Below are 16,691 nucleotides of genomic sequence, written 5' to 3' on the forward strand. Positions count from 1 at the left end.
TGACCTCATGTGCAGGGCAGAGAAGTCATGAGGTCAGAGCTCAGCAGTAGCAGAGCAGGAGGAAGGAGTGATAGGTGGAGGAGGGAGAGGGAGGATGTTTTGTGGCACTGGAGAGGAGGGAAGGGAGGGGCTTGGGTAGTTACTGCTTCTTTGTACTTGGAAGAGGGGTATAGGAATGGATCTCAGCTCTTATTGTGGCCTGTAACACTGATGCATTACCAGCTGTAATTACCTGATTTACTAAAAGCTTTATATTGCCAATGAGTAACTGCATTAAACTGGATCTCAACGTGAGTTCACAGAATTGAATGCACTATAGGAAATAGGCCTCTTTGTCTCAGTTTATGGAACTGTAATCGGCTAACATTTATAGTTCACATTTTTTCTCCCTTTTCCTTCTGGAAGCCTTGAAACGTGAATTATCCACCCATGAAGTGGTACTCAGCTTGTTTTAGAAGTTCTGAGACTTGGAGGCACGTAGGGATCCTGCATGGAGAAAAGATGTCATACAAATCTAAACAAGTTTAATGCATTTTAAACAACATGGCACTCTGTTTTGTCTGACAGAAGCAATACTGTATATCCTGTATCATAGAGAAAGCCCTCCCAAAGCAAACTGCAGTAAGTCCCTCTTTCACCAAAGTCCTGCTGAAAAAGAGTAACCGCTATTAACAGACTAGATACAATGGTGCCTGCAAGAGGCACAGTCGTGTCAAGGTAGTATATCATTCAGTGCTAGATTCATTTTTCCAAGGGAAAAGTACAGTCAGCAGAAAAATACATCACAGCTGCAAACCAAGCCAGGCACTGGACATATAGAAATTCCCCATTTCTGGAAAACCACTGATGCACTAATTAGTAGTGAAAGGAAAGGCAAGTGCTGTTAATAAGAAGGATGAGTCTGGATAGAGTGCTAGAGGAAGTGGGGGTCATACTACTAATGTGAAAATACTTACTCAGCATTAACTAACAGAAACATCTGTCCTGTATGTGCCCATAAAACTATTAGACCTGTTTGAACTGATAAGGGCACAGGACACATACTAGCAGAAGGGTTATAAAAAGGCACAGCTTTCCTGGAGAATGCAGCACAGGAGCAGTCTTACTGCACAAGCTCTTGCTTCAGCAGAAAATGTCACATCCATGTTGTCTCCCAGCAGTCCAGGCCTTGCAGAAGTGCAATTTGAGCCAAGGAAATGCCCTATGCAATATCCCTTTGAGGAGTCCAGGCTACCAATGGAATAGCAGCCCTTACTTCGCCCCATCCAGTTGTGGCCTCTCCATTTATGGTAGGCAAGCCAGGGAAAGTGCTGCATGTGCTCATAGTCAGAGTTTCCTACGTGTGGCCAGTGGGGGTGTACACTTTCACTGGCACTGCCATATCTGGCAGAGTGCATGGATGCACTGGTGTAGCAGGTGTTTGCTGTTGCCACCTCAGGCCAACGGGGTGTCACAGGGGATGGATGCAGCCTTGGGGCAGTGCTCATCAAGCAAGACTCCATTCGAGATGGCTGGTTATTGAAAGGGTACTTAAAGCAAACAAAGCAAAATAAATGTTAGAAATCATTCACAATGCTACATGCAAACAGTTATATCCAGTTGTCAGATGCTTCTGCCCAGAACCCAACATTTGTAGCAACACTGGATTGATAATATATATATATATATATATATATATATAAAATGAAGTGTATGTTTATTTTATTTATTTAATTACATTAATTTATTCTCCTCTTATAAAGGGCCTGCCTTGTTAAGTGGATTTCAACAAAAATATAAGAACATACAATTAATTAAAAGGCATAAAATATGCCAGTCCATCGAGCCCAGCATCCTGTCTCTGACAGTGGCCAATCTGGGTCATAAATCACCCACCAGATCCCAAAGAATAGATTCATTTCTTGTTGTTTATTCCCAGGGATTATCAGTGACTCCCAAATCTACCTGGTTAATAATTGTTAATAATTATTATTAAAAATTATTAAATTTTTTTTAATAAAATTATATAATTAAATAAAAATAATATATTATCAATAACAATATATATTTATTATTAATAAATTATAAATAATTATAAAGATTTTTATTGGCAATATGATAAATAAGAAAATTTAATTATACAATTATAAAATTATTAAAAAAATTATTAAATTATTAAAAATTATTATAAAAAATTATTTAAATTTGTTAATAATTGTGGACATTTTTTCCAGGAACTTCTCCAAACTCCTTTTGAACCCAGTTATGCTAGATTTATTTCAAATGATTTGTTACTCGCCTACTTCACAGTTCAAGGTGGGTTACATCATTCATAATCCATATTAAAACACAAAAAGAGAGAAATGAAAAGCCAAATCAACATAACATAAAAACACAACCAGTTGAGATCTTTATTCTACTGACAATATGACACTGCTGATATCTGAAATTCAATGAAATATATGCCTATTCAGTTAAACCAAATGCTTGCTTAAATTTTAAAAAAAGCCTTTAGTTGCTTCCTTAAAGTCTTTAATAGCCCCTAAATTCTCTGGCAAAGAGGTCCACAGCTGAGATGAGGCTACAGAAAAGGCTCTGGTCCTGGGTCTCTGCTAAGCATGCTGCTTTTTTTTTTTTCAAAATAATTTTTATTGCCAGGAAATAAACATACACACATGGGATCCATGGTAACATAGTACAGATAGCAAACAGTGCTTAATACGAACCTTAACATACTACACGGCAAGTGAGCCCACTGCAAGCGTGTTCCTCTGTTTGCTTTCGTTCACTACCCCCCCCTCCTCCCTCCCACCCCCGTCCCACACCCCATATTTATTTTATTTATTTATTTATTTATTTACACGCGTAACCATTTTAAAATCCGCCCCAGTATTCAAGGTGCGATCTCACCATAGAGCGATACAGAGGCATTATGACATTTTCCGTTTTATTCACCATTCCCTTTCTAATAATTCCCAACATTCTGTTTGCTTTTTTGACTGCCACAGCACACTGAACCGACGATTTCAATGTGTTATCCACTATGACTCCTAGATCTCTTTCTTGGGTGGTAGCTCCTAATATGGAACCTAACATTGTGTAACTATAGCATGGGTTATTTTTCCCTATATGCATCACCTTACACTTATCCACATTAAATTTCATCTGCCATTTGGATGCCCAATTTTCCAGTCTCACAAGGTCTTCCTGCAATTTATCACAATCTGCTTGTGATTTAACTACTCTGAACAATTTTGTATCATCTGCAAATTTGATTACCTTACTCATCGTATTTCTTTCCAAATCATGTATAAATATATTGAAAAGTACGGGTCCCAATACAGATCCCTGAGGCACTCCACTGCCCACTCCCTTCCACTGAGAAAATTGTCCATTTAATCCTACTCTCTGTTTCCTATCTTTTAGCCAGTTTGTAATCCACGACAGGACATCGCCACCTGTCTCATGAGGAACTTTGTCAAACGCCTTCTGAAAATCCAAATACACTACATCTACCGGTTCACCTTTCTCTAATTGTTTATTAACTCCTTCAAAAAAGTGAAGCAGATTTGTGAGGCAAGACTTGCCTTAGGTAAAGCCATGCTGCTTTGTTCCATTAAACCATGTCTTTCTATATGTTCTGTGATTTTGATATTTAGAACACTTTCCACTATTTTTCCTGGCACTGAAGTCAGGCTCACTGGTCTGTAGTTTCCCCGATCGCCCCTGGAGTCCTTTTTAAATATTGGGGTTACATGAGCCACCTCCAGTCTTCAGGTACAATGGATGATTTTAATGATAGGTTACAAATTTTTACTAATATATCTGAAATTTCATTTTTTAGTTCCTTCAGAACCCTGGGGTGTATACCATCCGGTCCAGGTGATTTACTACTCTTCAGTTTGTCAATCAAGCCTACCACATCTTCTAGGTTCACCATGATTTGGTTCAGTCCATCTGAATCATTACTCATGAAAACCTTCTCCGATACGGGTATCTCCCCAACATCCTCTTCAGTAAACACAGAAGCAAAGAAATCATTTAATCTTTCCGCGATGGCCTTATCTTCTCTAAGTGCCCCTTTAACCCCTGGATCATCTAACGGTCCAACTGACTCCCTCACAGACTTTCTGCTTCGGATATATTTAAAAAGGTTTTTGCTGGGAGTTTTTGCCTCTACAGCCAACTTCTTTTCAAATTCTCTGTTAGCCTGTCTTATCAGTGTCTTACATTTAACTTGCCAATGCTTATGCATTATCCTATTTTCTTCTGTTGGATCCTTCTTCCAATTTTTGAATGAAGATCTTTTGGCTAAAATAGCTTTTTTCACCTCCCCTTTTAACCATGCCAGTAATCAGTTTGCCTACCTTTCACCTTTCTTAATGTGTGGAATACATCTGGACTGTGCTTCTAGGATGGTATTTTTTTTTAACAATAACCATGCCTCTTGCCTTTGAAGTTGCTCCTTTCAGTTTTTTTCTAACTATTTTTCTCATTTTATCAAAGTTTCTCTTTTGAAAGTTTAGCACGAGAGCCATGGATTTGCTTACTGTCCCCCTTCCAGTCATTGATTCAAATTTGATCATATTATGATCACTATTGCCAAGCGGGCCTACCACCGTTACCTCTCTCACCAAATCCTGTGCTCCACTTGAGATTAGATCTAAAATTGACCCCTTTCTTGTCAGTTCCTGAACCAATTGGTCCATAAAGCTATCATTTATTCCATCCAGGAACTTAATCTCTCCAGCATGTCCCGATGATACATTTACCCAGTCAAAATTGGGGTAATTGAAATCTAAAACACCACAGAGCACATGTGCTGCACTTCAACAATGTCCCAAACGAAAAGTGCAGAAGAGATTTAGTCCAAACCACAAAGTAGTTCAAAGGCTCTACAGAGCCTTTGAACTACTTTGTGGTTTGGACTAAATCTCTTCTGCACTTTTCGTTTGGGTAATTGAAATCTCCCATTATTACCACAATACCAGTTTGGTTAGCTTCCCTAATTTCTCTTAGCATTTTACTGTCCTTCTCACCATCTTGACCAGGTGGATGGTAGTATACTCCTATCACTATAGTCTTCCCCAACACACAAGGGATTTCTACCCATAAAGATTCTATTGTGCATTTAGTCTCATGCAGTATGTTTATCCTGTTGGTCTCTATGCCATCCCGGACATAAAGGGCTACACCGCCTCCCGGATGCTCCTGTCCGTCATGTCACTGAGTTGCCAATTAAGTCTATGTCGTCATTCACTGCTATACATTCTTTTTTAAATTTAATATTTATTAACTTTTCAATATTCACATAAAGTAAACATTATACAATGCGTAGATTTATAATCACAAATTAAATTCAATATCATAGACTTTTCATTTCTTACTCAGTTAAATCATCCAAGTTCTCATCTACTATTCCAAGCAATCCTGAGGGGGGTTTACATGGTGGTTTACAAGAAATCAAACATACTTTCACAATAGTCGCATGACTGCAGCAGAACTTACAATTCAATGCTACGATTACTCCAGATTCTGGGGATTACTTGGTTCAAGAAACTTCTGCAATTGAACAGGTTCAAAGAAAATATACTTTGCATTCAAATGTTTAACAACACACTTACTGGGATACCTCAGGCTAAAACTGGAACCCCTTGCCACTACTTCAAGCCTCAAAGAGAGGAATTTCTTGCGTCTCTCCTGAGTAATACGAGATATGTCTGGATAAATCCAGATTTTTTTCCCATAATAAACTTCCTCCCTATTTCGCATAAATCTCTTTAAAACCAGATCTCTATCTGCTGAAAAGGTACATGAAAGGAATAATGTCATTCTCTTTTTAACTTCAGATTCCAATGATAGTTCCAAAATCTGAGTCAGGTTTAAAGGGTTCTCTTCTTCCTGATCCATTTCTTTAGCTTTTTCTCCCTTATTCGGAAGGTAATAAACTCTTGATATCACCGGGAGCCCTTCTGAAGGTATTTTCAATATCTTTATCATATAATCCTTTAACATTTCATAAGCAGAAATCTCTTTTATATATGGAAAGTTCAATACTCGAAGATTTAAGTATTTTGTCTGATTTTCCATATTCTCGAGCTTCTTTACATTTATGTCTTCCACTCTCAAAATCTCAGTTTGAATATTTTCCACTTTATCCATACGTTGTTCCATCCCATGCAATTTATTAACCTGTTCAGTCATAGTTTTTTCAATTTTCACAAACCTGTTGTTAGATTCCAGAGTGATATTGGTCAGGTTGATAACAGCTCTTTCCAGTCCCTTCATAGCATGCCACAGGGACTCCATTGTTATCACCTTCGGCGTCTCCATGGGTGTATATATTTCCAATAACTGTTTCTGAGCCAATTCTCCCCCTCCTGGAGTATTCCCACTCACACCCTCCTGGATAGCTCTATTCTCCTCGTCCTCGCTGGTTCTGGGTAAGCCACTCATGTTAACTTTATCAAAGTCAATATTTCCAGGTAATATATGTAACTCTGGAGGACTTACCCCAGCTAACACAGCTTCCGACGGGACCGGGGAAGGTGGGGTTATCGGAGCGCCAGGACTTAATGTGATATCCTCGGCCAGCAAGGCCGACATCCACCCTATGTCGGCGTTTGCTGCGGCCACCTCCACCGGCATTTTTCCTGCTGCTTCAGCGGTGAAAAAAGTCTCTATCCTCATTTGGCCAACCTCAGAGATCGGCGATGATGAGGCCACTGCTTCCCTGAGCTTGGCTTTTCTTTTTGAGTGCGGCATTTTCAAATAAAGAAATTTTTTAAAGAATTCGGGGAGAGAGCATTTCACCAGCCTTTTCACGTGGCGGCCATCTTGGAACCCCCCCACTGCTATACATTCTAATTCTCCCATCTTACTTCTTAGACTTCTGGCATTAGCATACAAACATTTCAAAGTGTGTTTTTTGTTTGTATTTTCATTTTGCTTTTTAATTGATAGGGATAAGTTATTTTTTAGCTCAGGTGAGTTTTTTAGTTACAGGCACTTGGACTAACTTTTCTTATTATTGGAACCTCACTGTTGGGATGCCCTAATTCTAATGCATCATTAGTATCCTTTGAAGATACCTCTCTCCGAACCATGTGCTGCTGAGCGACTGTCAGCTTTCCCCTTTGTTCTAGTTTAAAAGCTGCTCTACCTCCTTTTTAAAGGTTAGCGCTAGCAGTCTGGTTCCACCCTGGTTAAGGTGGAGCCCATCCCTTTGGAAGAGACTCCCCCTTCCCCAAAAGTCTCCCCAGTTCCTTACAAAACTGAATCCCTTTTCCTTGCACAATAGTCTCATCCACGTATTGATTCAAGACTTCGGAACTCAGATTCAGAAACAGACCTTGGCATTAAAAGCAAGGGCCTTCCAGACACTTGCGCTGCAGACTTAAAGACAGGCCTTGTGCCATGAAGTGCCCCTACACAGTCCTCCATGGGCTGGTCAAGGACCACGATGGTGGCACGCCAGGAAAGGTGGACAAGCAGGAAACCTGGAAGCAGGACGAAGGGCCGGAGATGGGGAACATCAGGACCAGGACTGGAACATGGAATGCAGGAACATGGAATGTCAGGAATATCTGGAACATGGAACATCATGAACATCAGGACACGGAACAGGTGATGAAGGAGCTCCAATGAGGAACAAGACCAGGAACATCTAACTAAGAGCCATCTACACACAAGAAGATCACAGAGGACCTTGACCAGAAGGAGACCACAGACCACTGTGAAGTTCGATTCGAAGGCCCCAAGGAGAACAAGCTGAGCCCTTTTATAGGGCAGGACGAGGCACGGAGTGATGACATCATGTGTTGGGGCCATGGGGCTTTTCCGCCGCTGGCCCTTTAAATGTGTTGAAGAGGCCTGGGGACAGGCAGGACCAGGCATTGGCGGCATTCCTGCTGAGAAGTTGCTGTCGGTGGCGGCTTCCCTTGCCACAGGAAGTGCAGGACTGGCATCCAGCCAGCAAGTGGAAGCAACAGCGACTCTTCTGCCGTGAAGATGGACAGTCTCCAACCGCTTAGATACAGGAGCCCGCAGTGGGGCGGGCCCGCCACAAGACAGGCATCGGCGGTGTCCAAGCTGCATCCCGGGCTGCGTGGGAACGGCAGCAGTGGTCCAGGGCTGCGTAGGCCGCAACAAGGCAGGGGACTGGTGACGTTGGCCCTATGGTGGGGGTGAGTAAGGCTGCTCGCAGTTGGGACCCATGAGCAGTGAAGCACAATACCCCCTCCTCAAAGCCCCCCTCTTCAGCTTCTTCTCTATGGCTGAAGACAAGAAGGCATATTTTTTATACCAGCTGTGGAACTTGGTGGTCCAAACACAAGATCTCCAAAATGCTTTGAAGAAGTTGAAGCAATGAGGCGTTGAACATACTGAAGACTAGACGCAGACACAATAAAACTCAAAAGATGGCATGACTCAGATTGAACTGAAGGCACAGATGTAGTAGTAGCATCTGAAATGTATTAGTCCGGTTCTTGGTTCTATTTTAAAATCATGACAGAAGTGAGTAACACATCAGCATAATCTTCCTGCTGTTAGCAATGGCAAAGGTAATAGATTAGGGCATCATTGCTGGATTCTTAGATGAGAGGGTGGTATACCAGGAGAGTGCGTAGGCATACTTGCAGATTACCACTTGCTCTTAGGTAGGCTTTGGTACGAGAAGCACCAGATGGAATTAGGAAGCCCAACAAACGTTACTCAGAAGGTGGAAAGCTGATCTTGGAGACATATTTTCATACCTCTTGATGATAGATGGTATATGGACTTGAGGTTGACAGGCAGAATGAAACTCAGGGTTACCAACCACAGACTTTTGTAAAGCTAGTAATAGGTGAGAATGGTCCTTTTATAAGGTCAAGGAGGAAATTGCACTTTAGGTATAATCCACATGTTAACGCAGGCTCCCATATGGCAGTGAATTTGTTCCTTGAAGGAGCTTGGTAGTCGATAGATGTAAGTGCTCAACTTTACACAGGATATTGTTTCCTTGTATGGGGTCTCCCAGAATGGTTTAGTAGGTGTAAAATCCCTCAGGCTCAAACCAGCTGAGCCACTTCAAGGTTGGTGGTAAGGCTCAGGGAGGCAAAGCTTGGAGACAGCGGAGGATTTCCAACTGATGCATTGACGCTCTTCCACTTTCATAGAAGGATTGTAAGTGTAGCTGATGGCAGAGATCCTTGCAGGGATAGCTTTTATAAATGGTAAAAACAACTTGAGAGACTGGCAAGTTTTGGCTTTGCTTGAAGAGCAGTCCTCTACTCCAGAAATGGATCTCCAGGGTTTAAGATTGATGGTCAACTCCCAGAGGATACGGAACTCAAGAAGAAGATGGTGGCAACAGCTCTCAAGGATCCATGGTTAGGGGTGTTGAATCCCAAGCATAGTTTCAAAAGGAAGACAAAGTCCTCAGACGGATAGTAATAGGTCCCTCCTAAAAGATACACTCTACACAGCAGACGAACTTTGCAGGCGTATCAGACAAGCCAGAAGGTGGGAATTACGGTCCTTTGCCTGGCAATGGATACAGCACCGGATGAGCAGATGAACAGACAAATCAGGATCTCCCAATCCAGATTCTACCAGCTCAAAAAGCTGCGTGAAGGACACTGGAAGAGGATGGCCTGCGAGCTGTAGACTCAGGACAACTCACCATATCGGTATTATGGAGAAGAGATAACAAAATGACATCTCAGGAAATTTGGAATGAGATCAGAGGCTGGAATTCCACTTGCGCAGAGCAGAATCAGGATAGTAGCTGTAGATAGTTCCATGGCAAGAACCAAAGTTGTGTAAAGCAGGGACTGGATTGAAACTGGCAAGAAGGAACCAGGCCTAGGGTGCAGGCGCCTCCTGCAGGTCATTCAAACCCAAGGACCTGGAATTGCTGTGGAATGCGTAGCTTACGAGGGTATATGCCCCCTGAAGATCGAGGGTGCTCAGCGGAGGAAAAAGGAGACTGAAATGACTGCAAGTGTTGAAACCTGGGTGCAGGCATCTCCTGCAGGTCATATGGAACCAGGGAAGAAGTGCAGGCATCTCTGTAGATTGAACAGAAATGGTCCCTGGAGCAGGCGCCTCCTGCAGGTCGAGCAAAGTTCCAGGACCAGACTGAACTTGAAGGGGATCTGGATGCAGGCGCCTCCTGCAGGTCGTGAAAAATCCAGATATGAAAAGGAAAAAAGAAAATTCTTGACTAGGAGCAGGAATCAAAAGTCCATGGAAACATGGGCAAAAATTCTTGACAAGGAACAAGATATCAAAGGAGTCCAGGACACACCAACCGAGCTCATGGCCTTCGAATCCTGTTGTGAGCACGAAGGTGCAGTCGCTTGCTCAAGTGGGATTGTGAGCCCTTGGGCCGTGGCGCGGCTCAGGGAGCCCCAAGACACACACCGTGGAAGGTGAGAGTGCTCAGGCATGGGCTGGAGCAGGAACAAGGCTGGACCAGGGTCAAAACATGGAACATCAGGAACTGGAACAAGGCAGGCTTAGACCTCCACTGGACCTACACGCACAGGTGAGACCCAGTAACGCAATGCTGGTCTCAAGTGTAGCCCTCTGGCCACTCGGTAGTTTTTCCGGACCTGCTGCTTGGGATCGACGAGTGCATGAGGCCAGACTGAGGCGGAGGGCAGGAACAGGACAAGACTTGGAACTCAGGAACTTGGAAGACTCAGATGAGGATTTGAGGAACTTGGAAGACTCAGACGAGGTTTCAGGATTCAGGCACTAGTACAGGGTGAGTACTGCACCACAGTGTGCCCTACACAGCGCCCATGGCTGGTTGCGAACCATGCCAGAAGCGAAGCAGACTCCAGATGAGAAAATGAAGACTTGGAATTGGAAACATGTAGAAGATTCAGGAGAGGCCTGCAGCAAAGCCTGCCCTACACAGCCACCCATGGCTGGTCGCGGACCACACTGAAGTGGAGCAGGTTCTGGCTTGAGTCTAGGGTATGGACAGAAGCAGGAACAAGGTACTCCAAAGACCGGGAATAGGATTCAAGACTTTGGAACTCAGATTCAGGAACAGACCTCAGCATTAAAAGCAAGGGATTTCCGGAGACTTGCGCTGCAGACGTGGACAGGCCTTGTGCCTTGAAGCACCCTACACAGCCCCCCATGGGCTGGTCATGGACCATGACAGTGACATGCCAGGAAAGGTGGACAAGCAGGAAACCTGGAAGCAGGATGAAGGGCCAGAGACGGGAGAACATAAGAACATCAGAAAATGCCATACTGGGTCAGACCAAGGGTCCATCAAGCCCAGCATCCTGTTTCCAACAATGGCCAATCCAGTCCATAAGAACCTGGCAAGTACCCAAAAACTAAGTCTATTCCATGTTACCATTGCTAATGTCAGTGGCTATTCTCCAAGTGAACTTAATAGCAGGTAATGGACTTCTCCTCCAAGAACTTATCCAATCCTTTTTTAAACACAGCTATACTAACTGCACTAACCACATCCTCTGGCAACAAATTCCAGAGTTTAATTGTGCGTTGAGTAAAAAAGAACTTTCTCCGATTAGTTTTAAATGTGCCCCATGCTAACTTCATGGAGTGCCCCCTAGTCTTTCTACTATCCGAAAGAGTAAATAACCGATTCACAGTAAATAACCGAGCATCAGGACATGGACTGGAACATAGAACGCCAGAACATGGAACGTCTGGAACATGGAACATCAGGACATGGAACAGGTGACAAAGGAGATCAGACGAGGAACAAGACCAGGAACATCTAACAAAGAGCCATCTAGACACAAGAAGACCACGGAGGACTTTCACCAGAAGGAGACCACAGACCACTGTGAAGTCCAATTCGAAGGCCCCGAGGAGAACAAGCTGAGCCCTTTTATAGGGATGGATGAGGCATGGAGTGATGATGTCATGCATTGAGGCCGTGGAGCTTTTCCCACCGCTGGCCCTTTAAATATGGTGAAGAGGCACACATGCACGCCTAGAGGCCCGGGGACAGGCAGGAGGTGAGTAGAGCCGCTTACAGATGGAACATCATACATATGACATTTGATGCAGAAGACTGGAAGCCCCCCCCCCCCCTTGCTGCAGGATTGTTGCCTTTATCTTAATTTTGATGAGATCTTAATTATGTTGCTAAGGAAGTAGTAATGTGTAAATAAAAGTTTTTTAAATTTATTGGTATATTCACTATTAATCTGGTAGTGACCTGCAACAGAATAATTAAACACTTGATAAGGCCAGGGTCAATCCTGTGTTTTAGATAAAAGACTGATAGATTTTTAATGTGAAAGTGTCTCCTACCTATAAATCAAAGGATGAGCTAGGGGGTGGGTGGGAGAAAAGGACAACACATACAAGCTCTAAGCTTTTTTTCTACCTTTTGGCTTGCTTTTTATAAACAAAACAATGCAAATCGTGGAACTATGTTATGAACTCTGGTGTCCGGTAGCGCTGTTATGAGTAATAACCATATATTGGTGATAACTCAGATTATAGTGTTTACTGTTTTTAAGTTAAACAAAAAAGTGCAATGTGAAAGTGTTTGCAAAAAAGTTTATTTTTTAAATAGTCTGATTTTTTTGTAAAAATTCTTTGATTATAGATATAATATTATCATATCGATGCTCTCCTTCCTTTACGATCAACCCAGCTCATCTACATGTGCTTTCCACTCTTTAAGATACAAGGATCTCTTCACTTATTTGATTGTAATGCAGTAAAAGTGCCACTTACTCATTACTGAAGAACTGGGGCCATGTGCCCGACACTGGCAGTGTTTTGACAGGGACGAGGAGAGTTGTTTACCGTCATGGCTGCTTCTAAATGCCATTCGGATTGTGGTATATACTAACTTTTTATAAAGACAAACAAACTCTACCTTTTGGCTTGCTTTTTTTTTTTTTATTTTTTAACAAACACACACCTAAAGAATATAGCCCAAAAGTTTACCTCTCCCCAAAACCTTTTTTTAGTTTATGTCTAAACTTTTTACTAAGAGTCACTAAATAGAACGAAATGACCTTTAAAGTACAGTTTCTTATGCACGCCAAAGGCATTTATAGCTGATATGAAGCCAAACATTTTCCAAAAATGTTTTTCCCCTTCCCATCCAACCACCCACCCCCCCTACCTGCTCCTCACCTATCCTTTCCCCACAACAAAAACCACCATAAACTTTCAACCATACCAACATACACACGCGTACATATACACATTAAAATAATGTGTAAATAACACGTCATTTAAGCATTCTAATTTGTATATTAAGATTTAATAAAAGTGGATTGTAAAAATTTTTGCTAATTCATACAAACATGATTTACATTACACATCAAACCTCTGCCATCAGGCTACCCCTAAAAATAGTAATATTGTGGGCCAAGACATTAGGAAGTTTGATTTCTAACTTTTGTAGTACTCCCTGCTCTCCCTGAACTCCCGGTAGCATCAGTGTCTCATTTCCCTTCTCCTTTAGGTCAGAAGTGAAATGCTGTACCCACAAAACAGAAAGTGAAATGTTAAAACTGCCCTCTCTTCCCGGGCTGCCAGATGCTTGAATGGGACAAGAACAGTAGATGCTTTTGGAGAAGGCCAGACATAAACCACAGCTGTGTCTACAAATGTGTCATGAGTGTAAATAATGAATACATGCCTGATACTAATTGAACTTATAAAAATGGATCATTGAAACCTATACTGTGATGTTTAAGCCAGCATGGAAAATCTTGCCATGGCAGGTCAGTTAATTGCAGAAAGGTCTGTGACTTTTTATTTCCCTTCAGTGATGGATACAGTTTTGGAAATGAAGCATCTATTCAGGGACTAGGGAATGTCTACATGCAGCCATCTGTGGCCTGCCTGCCTCTTCTGCCTGAGTCACCTTTCACACTTTGCATCCGGCTTTCATAAACATGGTGGATTTAGGAGATCCTAGCCCAATACAAAGAATATGCTTGTTGGCAGCCTAGAGACAGGAAATGATCATACACTGTACTGTGTTCAGCTGCTATCCCAAGACATTGGAACACTGACCCTTTCAATGCTTGTCGCTGGATTGGTTTCTATTAAGTCCATTTCTAAAAATAAACTCTACATTTTTTGTATTCTTTTAGAGCGCTGTATATTAAATCAGCACTGCTAGCTAGATTCCACAAAACATCAACTTGTTTCTTGGCTCCATCAATTCCTTTTTGTCTTGATCATTTGTCCCAATATATTTTATTTCTTATAATTTTGTACTTAAAAAAAAACCTTTACAAGTATACACTTTTCATTACAGCTACAACACAAGTCCTCCCTTTAGCTGTTTGTGCTATATTCACAGCTTGTGTGAAGCAATGTCTACATGAATTTCTGATGAGGATGCACTTTTTCAGTTGTCTGTGCTGTATGCTTGCTTTATGTATATCAGCGTGATGACTGTATGGTACTCTAATGAAAATCCTTTCTTTAGCTGTCTGTGCTGTATTCATGCTTTCCATGTATCAGAGTGTCACCTGCATGAGGCTCTGATGAAGATATGTTCTTCAGCTGTCTGTGCTGTATACTTGGCTTTACGTATATCAGTGTGACTCCTGCATGAGGCTTTGATGGAGATCTGCTCTTCAGCTGTCTGTGCTGTATACTTGGCTTTACGTATATCAGTGTGACTCCTGCATGAGGCTCTGATGAAAATCTGCTCTTCAGCTGTCTGTGCTGTATACTTGGCTTTACGTATATCAGTGTGACTCCTGCATGAGGCTCTGATGAAAATCTGCTCTTCAGCTGTCTGTGCTGTATACTTGGCTTTACGTATATCAGTGTGATGCCTGCATGGGGCTCTGATGAAGATCTGCTCTTCAGCTGTCTGTGCTGTATGCTTGCTTTACATATATCAGCGTGATGCTAAGATGGAGTTTAGATGAAGATCTGCTCTTCAGTTGTCTGTGCTGTGTTCATGCTTTACGCATATCAGTTTGACTCCTGCATGAGGCTCTGATGGAGATCTGCTCTTCAGCTCTATGTGCTTTATTCATGCTTTAAGTGGATCAGTGTGATGCCTCTATCGGGCGCTGATGAAGATCTGCTTTTCGGCTGTTTGTGCTGTATATATACTTTACATATATCAGTGTGATGAATGTGGGGCTTTGATGAAGATCTGCTGTCTATGCTGAATTCAAGTTTTGAGTATATCAGTGTGATCCCTCTACGGGGCTCTGATGAGGATATGTTCTTCAGCTCTCTATGCAGTATTCGTGTCTTACACATATCAATATGATGCCTCTATTGGCCTCTGATGAAGATCTGCTCTTCAGCTGTCTGTGCTGTATTCATGCTTTATGTGTATCAGTGCGATGCCTCCATGGGGCTCTGATGAGGATCTGCTCTTCAGCTCTCTATGCTGTATTCATGCTTTATGTGTATCAGTGTGATGCCTGCATGAGGCTCTAATGGAGATCTGCTCATCAGCTGTCTGTGCTGTATTCATGCTTTACACTTATCAGTATGATGCCTGCATGGGGCTCTGATGAGGATGTGCTCTTCAGGCATTTATGCTGTATTCATGCTTTATGTGTATCAGTGTGATGCCTGCATGAGTCTCTGATGGGGATCTGCTTTTCAGCTCTCTATGCTGTATTCATGCTTTATGTGGATCAGTGTGATGACTGTGTGGGGCTCTGATGAAGATCTACTTTTCGGCTGTTTGTGCTGTATACATGCTTTACATATATCAGTGTGATGACTGTGGGGCTCTGATGAAGATCTGCTTTTCGGCTGTTTGTGCTGTATACATGCTTTACATATATCAGTGTGATGACTGTGTAGGGCTCTGATGAAGATCTGCTTTTTGGCTGTCTGTGCTGTATACATGCTTTACATATATCAGTGTGATGCCTGTATGGGGCTCTGATGAAGATCTGCTTTTCGGCTGTTTGTGCTGTATACATGCTTTACATATATCAGTGTGATGACTGTGTAGGGCTCTGATGAAGATCTGCTTTTCGGCTGTCTGTGCTGTATACATGCTTTACATATATCAGTGTGATGCCCGTATGGGGCTCTGATGAAGATCTGCTTTTTGGCTGTTTGTGCTGTATACATTATTTACATATATCAGTGTGATGCCTGTATGGGGCTTTGATTAAGATCTGCTTTTTGGCTGTCTGTGCTGTATACATGCTTTACATATATCAGTGTGATGCCTGTATGGGGCTCTGATGAAGATCTGCTTTTCGGCTGTTTGTGCTGTATACATTATTTACATATATCAGTGTGATGACTGTGTGAGGCTCTGATGAAGATCCGCTGTCTATGCTGATTTCAAGTTTTCCATGTTCCATTATATTCTGTGATACGGGAGCCAGGGATTGGCAACAGTGGTGGCACTGGTGAGGTGGGAATGACTTAGAAACAACTGTTGGGATGCAGAGGGATTAGGAGGACTTTGTGGGTGAGGAGCAACAATTGCCAGCGATGGAGGCAGTAAATGATATTGGGAAGGAAGATCTTGTGAGATGGGAACAGAGGTGGCAGTAGGCGATATTGCGGGATCAGCAGGAGAAGGATGGAGCTTGGTAGCTTTCGCTGATTTGAGCAATTATAGAATTTTAAATAAAATAAAGAAGCAGCTTTGGGAGGATGCCTAGTTATGATCTGTGCAAAATATAACTACCCCATGGCAGGATAGAATTAACCGAAGAGTTTCTAGCAACAGTCCTATCACCAAACTTCTGTGA

General features: G+C 42.3%; 1 protein-coding gene across 1 annotated transcript in view; it reads right to left on the reverse strand.

Annotated features, from left to right (window-relative positions):
- The window catches only part of RFX4 (regulatory factor X4), a 501,498-nt gene that overhangs the window by 30,278 nt on the left and 454,529 nt on the right, over positions 1-16,691 (reverse strand). Inside the window, 2 exon segments of the mRNA XM_029597552.1 lie at positions 1,256-1,288; positions 1,290-1,529. Of these exon segments, the coding sequence (XP_029453412.1) occupies positions 1,256-1,288; positions 1,290-1,529 (273 nt within the window).

The sequence above is a fragment of the Rhinatrema bivittatum genome, chromosome 4 (assembly GCF_901001135.1).
Source record: "Rhinatrema bivittatum chromosome 4, aRhiBiv1.1, whole genome shotgun sequence".
In the NCBI taxonomy this organism is placed as follows: Eukaryota; Metazoa; Chordata; class Amphibia; order Gymnophiona; family Rhinatrematidae; genus Rhinatrema; species Rhinatrema bivittatum.